Source organism: Ochotona princeps, chromosome 13 (genome assembly GCF_030435755.1).
Source record: "Ochotona princeps isolate mOchPri1 chromosome 13, mOchPri1.hap1, whole genome shotgun sequence".
In the NCBI taxonomy this organism is placed as follows: Eukaryota; Metazoa; Chordata; class Mammalia; order Lagomorpha; family Ochotonidae; genus Ochotona; species Ochotona princeps.
Genome location: NC_080844.1, coordinates 33,977,324 through 33,988,603, shown reverse-complemented (window position 1 = coordinate 33,988,603; position 11,280 = coordinate 33,977,324). Strand labels below are relative to the sequence as shown.

At 43.4% G+C, this 11,280-nt stretch overlaps 1 protein-coding gene across 1 annotated transcript in view; it reads right to left on the bottom strand.

Annotated features, from left to right (window-relative positions):
- Positions 1 to 5,338: 5,338 nt before the first annotated feature.
- MCU (mitochondrial calcium uniporter) overlaps positions 5,339 to 11,280 on the bottom strand; it is a 170,245-nt gene continuing 164,303 nt past the window's right edge. The window contains exons 7-8 of the mRNA XM_058671753.1: positions 7,139 to 7,255; positions 5,339 to 5,899 (exon numbers count right to left, since the gene is read on the bottom strand). Of these exons, the coding sequence (XP_058527736.1) occupies positions 5,822 to 5,899; positions 7,139 to 7,255 (195 nt within the window). The 3' untranslated portion in view covers positions 5,339 to 5,821. The remainder of the gene's footprint in view (positions 5,900 to 7,138; positions 7,256 to 11,280) is intronic.

The following is an 11,280-nucleotide window of genomic DNA, read 5'->3' as shown; positions in this document are numbered from 1 at the left end:
TAGTTGACCTGCTTTTTCATTGTTAACTTTCACATGTACATATACAAAAGCAGAAAGATTAATGAACAGCAAAATGCAATAACAACTAACATTTATCCATCATTTCTCTACCAGCATGTATTTTTGGTCTATCTTTCTTGTTTGCAATAAAATACAAAGCCTTCACTATACTGATGAAAGTTGAGTAATATTCCTTAAGTTTTATATACAGCACATATTTAAGTTTCCCTAAAAATTTCAAGTACTTCCTTTTATTGTTGGTTGGAATCAAAATTCAAACAAGGTATAAATTAAGTTTGGTGGAGTCACTTGTGTTTTTTCTCATCTGTCATATTTGCTGAAGAAACGCAATCATTTGCCCTATGGAATATCTCATACCTTGTGTTTGGCTCACTGTTTCTTTGCAGTGTCCGTCATCTCATCCAGCCTCTCCTCCCTCATATTTAACATCGATGCCTGTTCTCTTCCCAGTTTCTCTACAGTGTATCACACTAGAATTAAAAAATGAAGATGCTGGTGATACAAAAGGAATATAATGCTAGATTAGTTGGGAGGCACACAGATTGGTTTGCGGGACAGCTCAGAACCACCTGAGAACTGCACACATAACTGGTAAGTGAAATTTGGGGATTGGGTGAGAGTACCCATGGGCTGTGGGATCCAGGAAGGAAGTCTGAGGAGGCTCACACCAAAGATGTAGGCAGAGAAGTAGATGCGGCCAGGGAGATGGACTTGACCGGAGCAGCTCTGGCTGTGGACGCGTGAGAGTTGAGGACAGTTACAAGGGGGATGGGCTGCTCACTGCGTTGTTTACACATGCGGAAAGGAAAATTTATGCTTGGGTGATTTTATGTTCAGTAGGGTTTGTAAAGCTAGCCTGTCCACGAGAGGGCAGTGTGCCTGCATCCTTCCTTGGAGTACCAGGGGTCTGATTTTCAGCTCCCACTCCTGACTCCAGCTGCCTGATGGGACAGACCCAAGCAGGCAGTGATGACTGTTCCAATAACTGGGTACCTGCTACTCACATGGGGGATGAGGACTGAGTTCTTGGCTCCCACATTCAACCTTGGCCATGGTAGCCACTTACTGGGAATTAACCAGTAGATGGGAATAACCTATCCATTTGTCCTAATGAAATTCAACATCGAAGACAAGCTTGGATGGAGATAAAAAGAGGTAAATGTTATTGGCAGTGGGAAAAAATGAATTAACATCTACAGTTTGGGTGAAATTCAGTTCCAAAATATAAGAAGTTACATTTCTTTATGAAATCCTTCCAGGTAGATTAAAATTCTACCTATTTCCATTTCTAAACAAATGTTTATTTCTCAACTACTCGAAAGGCAGGGCAACATGCATACACACACACACACACACACACACACACAATCTTCCATCTGCTGGTTTACTGTCCAAATGCCTATGACAGTTAGGGCTGAGCAAGGTGCCAGGAACTCCACAGGAGTCTCCCAGGTGGGCGACAGAACCAACCCTGTTAGCTTACAGGATGCAGTAGCAGGAAGCAGGATTGGGAACAGAGCAGCTGGAAGCTGGCACTCTGACGTAGGATGTTGATGTTTAAGGGGCAGCTTTCCCTTGGTCTCTTAGTTTTTAAACAGACTGACAAGCAGACACCACAAACCATGTGGCAGTAGCTCTGGCTATATCTTTTCTGTCTACCATACTTATCAGGACTCACCAATGCTCTATCACTCTGATATTTGATCAAAGGATTCACTTTGGAGTCATAAGTCAAGGTCACTGCAGTCCTCGATTTCCTTCCTCTTACAGAGGTGGTCTGAGTGGATCAGCATGCATCAACCACCAAGAGGGCTTCTTCTTCTTGGTAAGATTTTTAAAATTTATTTTTTTTTTTTGGAAAGTCAGGTTTACAGAGAGGAGGAGAGACAGAGAGGAAGATCTTCCCTCTGCTGATTCACTCCCCAAGTTGCTGCAACAGCCATAGCTGAGCCAATCTGAAGCCAGGAGCTTCTTCCAGGTCTCCCATGCAGGTGCAGTGTTTCAAGGCTTTGGGCCGTCCTTGACTGCTTTCCCAGGCCATGAGCAGGGAGCTGGATGGGAGGTGGGGCAACGGGATAAGAACCGGCACCTATATGGGATCCTGTCTCATGCGAGGCAAGAACTTTAGCCACTAGGCTACTGTGGTGGGCGCACCAAGAGATCTTCTTAAAGGCCCACAGCTGGCCCTATCATACTTGTTGACTCAGTTTCAGCAGCAGAGCCCAAATAGTGGCAGCTTACAGTATTTTTCCTGTGTGACTGGTTTATTTCACTTGGCATGTTTTTAAAATCTTTTGTCTTAAAGTTAACACTTTCTTATAACAACTGAAAGTTTCCCAAAAGTTTTATGCATTTGTAAGGCAGAGATCAGAGAGAAACAGGAAGATCTCCCATCTGCCTAGTTTACTATCCAGACCCTCCCGACAGTCATAATCAGGCCAGCCAGAGGCCAGGAGCTAGGCACTTAAGCCAGCCAGACCTCTCATGCAAGAGGGCAGAGACCCAAACACTGAGTCACCCCTTGTCACCTCCCAGGATGCACATGAGCAGGAAGCTGGAATTGGAAGTGGAGTAATAAGTTGAATCCTGGTACCTTGATATAGAATATGAGTGTTCCAAGCAGCATAACCTATATGCCAAGTGCTTGCCACTGGCATGTCTTTGAGGTTCATCCATGTTATAGCATGCTTCAACTATGACTCTTCTACAGTTTAATAATATTGCTGTGTCTTGCACCAGCCATATTTTATTTATCCACTCACCTGCTGATGGTGCCTTGGATTTCAGATCCGCCTTTTGGCCATAGGATAATGCTCCTAAGAACATGTGTACAAATATTCGAGTCTCCGTTTTTAGCTGTTTGGGGGGGCATAAACCTGAAGTGGAACTGCTAGGACATACAAATCCTGTTTCACTTCCTGAGGAACTATCACACTGCTTTTGATAGGTGATGCACACTTTATATCTCCATCAACAATGAAAAGGGCTCCAATCTCTCCAACTTCTCACCAACATCTGTTGCATTTTCTGCTTTGGTTTCTCTATGCTTCAAAGTTAAATGAAGTGGCAAGCTCCTGAGATGCAGGAACAACATTTTTATTTTAAAAAAATTTGCAAAGCCTGGAATGTGTGGGGCATGTAGATGTCATTTGCTGACTGTGACAACAGTTTAGCATTCTTGATTTTCGTAGCCCTGACGTGGTTGTGGCTGCCTGTGTTAGACTATGCTGCTCCATCAGCAGGCAGGAACAGAGTTAGGAAGGTCGCCCTCCACGGCATGAAAGCACTCAGCTTTAAATGCCTATTTTCCATATGCCTTGGATAAGCATGGCAGCCTACTGTAGGATCTTCCTGTTGGAGATCATGTCAAACTGGACACAACTTCTTAGAACTGTCGACACCCAATTTAGTTTGGTCTTGAACAACATTCTGGAGTCCAGGAGCCCGCACTGGACTGTGAAGGTGGTCCTGACATAATGAAGGCTTTCTTCTGAGACTTGGGAGTTGAGGATATCAGTCTCATCGTGGTCACTGACTTCACTGATGGTCACAGACATTCCTCCCTCTCTCAGTGACTGTGGAAAATATTCACCATCATGGACTGAGGAAGAAGTACCACCACTTGTTTTTTAACAAACATAGATTTTAGGGAGGGTGTTGGGGACAGTGGCTATCATGCTGTTTGGCACGCCTCATCCCTTGTCAAAGCAGCCGGGCGTGCGTCCTCTCACCGCTCTGATCCCAGCTGTGCACTGACGCACACTGAGGGGGTTGCTGGTGATGGCTCAGCAAGCTGGGTTCCTGCCTCACACATGGGTGTCCGGATCGAGCTCCTGCTCCTGGCAGTGGGTGGCCAAGCTCTGCCTTTTGAGAATGACACCAGTGGATGGGAGATCTCTGTTGATGTCTGTCTGTGCCTTTCACATTAAACAAATAAGTGAATAACAGGTCCTAGGAAGAAAGTTTTGTATATAAATGTTTTAAAGAATAAGAAGCTTTGTTTCAAAAATTGAATAAGTATTTATTGTTCCGGAAGGTACGTTGCGTTTTATACATATTTCATAAATGATACAGGATTGTACACTGTTCCGTGTTTTGGTATTTCTTTACAGGACCTTTCTCCCATTCTCCTTCCCTTGCCTCCCACATATCCCACAAGGATCTGTGCATTGCACTCGGCTGTTTCCTTCTTTAAAACCCTTGGCACAAACAGGAGAAATGGTATTAAAAATAATTGGTACGATTTAACAAAAAGAAAGGGGGCAGGAAGTGGGAGGGGGAAATGTGGGGAGGCATGCATCCTCTCAGTCCTGCCTGGAGGTGGCGGCAGTGGCAGCGGCAGGCGGTGGGAGCAGCAGGCCTGGCTTGGTCTTCCACCTCTGCCAGGCACCTGGGGTCCGAGGTTTTCTTTTCATACACAATGATCCTGAAGCAGGAAGGGGAGAAGGGAAACCCCTTTGCCACAATGAGGCGGGAGGAAGACAAGATGCAGCCGGCCGCGTGGCAGGCCCCTGCCACCACTGCCACCCCGCCCCACGGCAGTCACAGGCAGACCACTGGACAGGATTCCACCTGGCTCTGCAAGTGCACATTCGCAAAGAAGCAGAAAACTCATTGAGACTTGTAAGATTAATTCTTCTTTCTTGCAATTTAAGATAAGGAAAAAAAATAGGGTGCAGAGGGTAGGAAGCCATAGAAATGTGTTTTTCTGTGTAAAGTTGCACCTTTGAGGTCCCCACCCTTGCTTGCTGGACTGGAGGTGGGCTCCCCATCAGCGCAGGTACCAGTGTGCTTACTGCCTTGGTGACTTCCCAAGCCTCCAGGCCAGGCGGGGACAGCCAGGTGGCCTGGAACAGTGCCACAAGCATACCAACAGCAGGGACATTCTTTGGGTTCTGAAATGGCTATACAAAGCCATGATTTCTAGCCAATTTGTTAACCTTACAACATCTTCCTGATTTGGTAAGATAGCTGAGCACCCCTCCTTTGCTCTGAGCAGGGGAGGGACTTGGAAATACCAGGGGAAGAGTCCAGAAAGAAAAGAAATTTTCCTTCCTCTCAAAGACTAACCAGGTTAAAAAAAAAAAGGGCAAAGCCAAACCCTCATGCAGTGTTACCATTGATTTCTAAAGACCGATCCAGAGAACCAGGACACATTGACACTGAAGAAGGTATTAAGGGATAATCCAACATATCAATCCTAATGATCACGTGCATAAAATTAGTGTCACCAACAGGAATAGGTAGGTGGTCAGAAAAGGGGCTGAGGTGGGCAACATTCCCTGGTAACCTGACAGAGCCTGGGTCCGTCTGAAATGGAGGCTAATGATACGGGCTCTGGCTCTGTTTACTACCCATGTACCACAAGGATTTGCATTTCTGATAACTTATTTACTCCTATGTCAAAATAAGAAAACTTAAATAAAAAACAAAATTAGAGTAGGGTGCTGGTGTGTTACTGTTTTGCTGACCCTGCAAAGATGCAAGAAATACACACCCCAGCAGCATTTTCTCTTTATGAATCTCTCAATTGTGTAACGGCATCACTTTCATCCAGAAACTGAGATGCTTGATTAAGACATTATTTTACTAAGCCCTTGGAGCTTATAGTCCACAATACCTGATCCTCAGATTTTAACATTTCCTTTCCCCCCCCAAGATCCTTTGTGTTTTTGTTTTATGATTAAAGGTAAAAACTCTCTACCCCGACATGGCCCCTCGCTTCCACCTGCAATGCTTTCATTAAAAAGGCAAGAGTTAGAAACGGGCTCTTTCTGCCGGGAACCCGAGACTCTGCAAATCAATCTTTTTCCCCAATTTGTCGAAGGGGCAGATGTACTTGTAACGGGTCTCTCAGTCGTTTAAGGTCCATTTCTGCCTAAAATAGAAACACACGAAGAGGGAAACTGGTCAGCCAGGCTAACAAAAGAGCACTGTCCATCCTGTGTTCCTGAACTGGGGGGCCATCTCCATCCTCGGGGAAGTGGAGAGGCTGGGCAGATAAAGGCCACACATCCAAGGCAGAGGACAGCCAGTGGAGCTTCCATTAAGCTGGTCCTGGCCGGTTTCAGCAGTCACTGGCCACGTGCTACAGACTGAGGGGGCTAACAATGCAGGAGCACCAGAGACGTGTCTGTCTCCACGGCACTTCTCAACTGGAAAGTCCTTTTAAAAAATGTGCCTGGAACTAGAACTCTAACTTAATGCTACTTGGGACTTTAACAGTAACTGTTCAAGTTTTTCACTTAGCCAGTGAATTTTAAACCAGGGACACATAGTCATCTGTAGCATTTGGTTTATACATATATTTATGTGTATGTACACATATATTATATATAATTTATATACTCTCTCTATATAAAAATGATTTATTTTATTTGAAAGGTAGAGTGACATACATGAACACATACACGAGTGAGAGAGTTGAGACAGAATCGATCTTCCACCTGCTGATGTATTCCCCAAATGCCCGCAATAGCTGAGGCCTGGCCTGGTCTATGCCAGGAGTCATGTTTAGGTGGCAGGAACCTAAACACTGGAGCCATTATCTGCTGCCTCCCAGTGGCCTAATCAGGAAGCTGGATGGGAAACAGGTTGAACTGGCACATTGATATGCGATGTGGGCATCCCAAGTGGTAGCTTAACCCATGGTATCCAAATGCCAATCACTGCAACAGTTTTTTTTTTTATCAGGGCTGGTGCTGTGGCATAGGGGGTAAAGTACTACCTGTGACATCAGCATCCCATATGGGTACCAGTTTGATGCCAATTGTTCCACTCTTAATCCAGCTCCCTGCTAATGGGCTGGGCAAAGCAACAGAAGATGGCCCAAGTGTTTAAGCCTCTGATACCCACTTAAGAGGCCCAGATGAAACTGTGGTTTTGGCTTAACTCCACCCTGGCTTTTGTGACCATCTTGGAAGTGGACAGGGGATGACAGATTTCTCTGTTTCTGATGTTCACAGCTAAAAAGTTTTTTTAAATCCATTGAGGGATAACCTATCCCCAAGAATAGGGCTGGATCATTCTTTCAGCTTATCCATGGGAAACACTGTCGTTACAGATGATAACAATGCCACACACAATGGCGGCGGAATTTAACTTTCATCAAAGTTACCTGAGCAATTGCATCCTTGAGTTGATTGTATTTCTCCAGATCGAAACGTGACTTTTTGGCTCCTTTATGGAAAAATAGTAAATATTGTCTGTCTCTGGCTTCTGGATAAACATATTCCTATAAAAATAAAGGGGAAAATTAATTATCACTCCTTCATGTATTATGTCCAGTTTCAACACATATGCACACATAAGGAAATACATGAACATGTACTGGATTAATATCTAATTTCTTCTGAAGAGCTTTTATTGTGAAAAACACACAGAGGAGTAAACACAAAAAGTTACTATCACAATGAATTGTCATGTACAAACATGCCAACCATCATGAATAAAATCACACCAAACAGCGCCAACCATCCAGAGGTGCTCCCCACCTTCTGTCTCCTCCCAATCATAAATACGTCTTTCTTCCCAAAGTGAACTTGACCTTGAACCTTAGGGTAACTCTTCTCTTGCCTTTGAAACTTTCTCCCTGAGCAGCACTTAACGATATAGCTTAATCTTACCTATTTTAGAAATCTCATAATACAGCGTCATATAATACATACTATGTCTACTTCTGTTCAATATTATGTTTGTGAGTTTTCTCTTTTGTGTGTAGCTATAGCCTACTCATTTCCATTGCTATATGGTACTGTGAATAAATGACAAGTTACTAATCCATATTATTACTGATAGACGGTTGGGTTGTTCCTTGAATTGGTGCCCATTTGGGAAGCTGACTGTGCCACAACATTGATGCCTAAGCATTTTTGGAATACGTAGTGTTATTACTACCTATAGTCTCTCCATAGTGCAACAGATGCCGAGAACTTCATTGTTCCTTTTCATTGTAACCCAGGCGTCTGCTGACCAGCCTCCCCAGCCTCTTGGAGCCACTGGACACAGGAACTCTTTAAAACCAGGTTTTTCTTTCCATTGTTGGCTGCTTCTGAGATTTTTCTCTTTCCCCTGGACTTTTGGAGTTAGACTACTGACACATCCAGATGCAGGTTTCTTTTATGATAGTTGGTACTGTGACTGGTTTTTCACCATTTTGGCTCTCAAAACATGATTTCTTCCCATTCTCTCTTCTGTTTCTGAGACTTCAACAAAACTGAAAATAAACTTGATTGTTTTTTTTGTTTTGTTTTGCTGTATCTTCTGCTGTTTCCTATCCTTCTGTCTTTTCTTGTGTCACTTGGAGTACTTTCTTCTGACTTATTTTTCTAGGTCATCATTTCTCTCTTCAGCTATGTGTCAGCTGCTGTGGAAGGCATTCATAGCATTTTAGGCATTTTCATTGAGTTCCTTTTTTCTTTTTCTTTTTTTAAAGTCAAGTCACCTGACAATATGCTCAACCTTGCCTTTCATTTCAGTGGATATCATAGGCACAGGTATTTGAGTGACTGTGTTTGATAATGTGCCTGTTTCTTGTTGATAATTTCTGAAGCCATTTCCCGAGTATCTGGTTGCTTTTGATTGTATGACAAACTTGGTATTTGCAAAAGTATCTGCAGAAATAACTTGAGGTTTAGGATGTTGTCTCCTGCCATGGGTGATTTATGTTTGATTTGCCAGGAGCCTGCACTCTGGGATTGCCATTACACTGGGACAACCTCAATACAATTTCCACCACTGACAAGAATGAAAAGGCAGACAAAACTCCGTATTCCACCAGGGGAGACTCTGGAGGCTCTGAACCAAAACACCAGGCTTTATGATTTTTGTCCCATTAGGTTATCAAGTATGGCTCAACTTCTTGATCTCTCGGCCATGTCTCCTTTAATCAGCATAAATCCCAAGGGAAAATGTACACAGAAACATCAGTTCCACCTTGTTGTGGCTCTTCTGACCCTTGCTAGTCATTTTGGGTATTTTGTCAGCTCTCTTATATCTCCAGGAAGGTGTGTATTAGCCTTGTCCAACAATGCCAACTTATCCTCATGGGAGAATCATGTCCTAATGGGATTGGTGCGAGTATCTAATATGCTTTAACTAGCAGCAGAAGTAAATCTTAATTGATTGATGATGCCAGATAATGTGATGAGTGGTAGCTAAAAGGCCTGCGGAAGTTTTTTAAATGAATAAAACTGAGGTTTGCATCAAGAACGCTAACGCAAAGTGCTATGGCATGGCGGGTTAAGTACTTTTGTAATGCCTACATCCCTTACTGGATTGCCTGGTACTGAGTCCTATCTTTGCGTCTGATCAAGCTCCCTGTTAATGTACCTGGGAGGCAGTAGACAATGGCCCTGACACCAATGTGGGAGGACCAGATAGTTTGTGGCTTCTGCCAGGCCCAACCTCAGGCATTTGCGGGAGTAAACCAACAAACAGATGATCTCTCTCTGTCTCTGCCTCTCTGTCACCCTGCCTTTCAAACAAACAAACAAATAAATAAATGTGGTTAAAAAATTAGAGGTTGGCTTAGCATGCTAATTCTCTGTGGTGCCAGCATTCCATATGGGTGCTGGTTTGTGGGCTGGCTGCTCTACTGCTGATCCAGTTGCATGCTAATGGCTTGGGAAAGCAGAGGATAGCCCAAGGCCTTGGGTCCCTATATCCACAAGGAGACCCAAAACAAACTCCTGGCTCCTAATTTCAGACTGGCCCAGCTCTGGCCTTAGCAGCCATTTAGGGAGTGAACCAGCCAATGGAAGACTATCTCTGACTCTTAACTTCTCTCTCTGTAATTCTAACTTTCAAGTAAAATAAAAAAAATTCAAAATAACACTAATTAATGGAATAAGTATTAGGTTAAGAACTTGACAGCTCTCTACACTCATCTCAATTTTTATGACTTGGCTATGAACTGTCATTAATTATGATGTAAATCTTTAAGACTGACAAATCTATCCTATGTTTTCTTTTTCAAGAAGAAAAAGGAACAACTTTGGAGCTAGACTCCATGCTAGAAATCTCATGATTTGGTAACACCTGAAAAGAGATATGGATGGCTTAGTTATGACAGTCAGTGAGGAAGAGGTTAAAAACACAGGGAACACAACAAGATATCCTGGAATAAGACACTGGAAGGAGGAAATATGACTAAGAATGGGGAGGACTGACACAGAATAGGGGAGTGCCACCTATTCTTTGAACCTGAAGGAAATAATACAAAAGTAGATACTGGTGCAGTTATATTCACGGAATCTAGAAGTTAGAAAGCCTATATCTATTAACTTGAATTTTCTATGTATGAGAGGCAAGGTTAAGGGTTGGATGGAGGAACTGATATGAAGCCTTATAGTAATTTAGGGATAAAACAGGAGGAAATATAATTGGAAACACAAAGAGTGGCCCATTCCATACCATTACTTCATTTTTCTCTAGCAATATTGAGTAGCCTGTTTTATCCCAAACCTGAAGACTCCTAGATCCTCACCAAGGACTATCAGTATGAGCACCGAGGACTACATCCCTACTGCCAAGGAGACCATGGAGAAATGGAGTGCCTCCGGAGACCAAGAACTCTGAGGTCACCCACCCCCAATTGGATCTACCACATAGGATGGAAGAAGCCCAAATCCTGCCTTGCAGGATCCAAGGTCATTGGAACAACAACCAGGATCCCTGAGCGGTCCGCAGAAACAGAAGAACAGTAAACTTCCTTCAGGACTAGGGAGAGGAGCTTTCTCTGGTCCTTGTCTGCTTCCAATTTTGGGTCCCCACCCCCTCACATAATAACCATCAGGAGCGCTCCAGAAACCCCTCAAAACAAACAAACAAACAAACAAAACTAGAATAGATAGACAGAGAACAACAAGGAAAGCTTAGAAACAGACAGGAAACAGTCAGCAGGGATACACTTATAACTCACTGGGTGGGACACAAAGATTACTCCTCACTGGGGTATGGAAGATTTCTCTGCACACCCCTCCTAAACAGTTGACATATATCCTGTTAGAATTATAGAGTTAGACCACCGAAAAAACAGCCAGGTTCAGCGAAAACGTGCCTCAATGCTATAAACTGCTAAATACTAAAATTAAAATAGGCATGAGACAGCTGAATAGCAATCTAAGCCATTTTAAGGTGTATAGAACATGGTTGAATAGAAACCAAAATTGAAATGTCTATGAAGAAGTCACAGGTTGTGGCTGAGAACCTGCATTTTCCTATTAACATATTGGTTAATCAATACCATGTCAATTAATG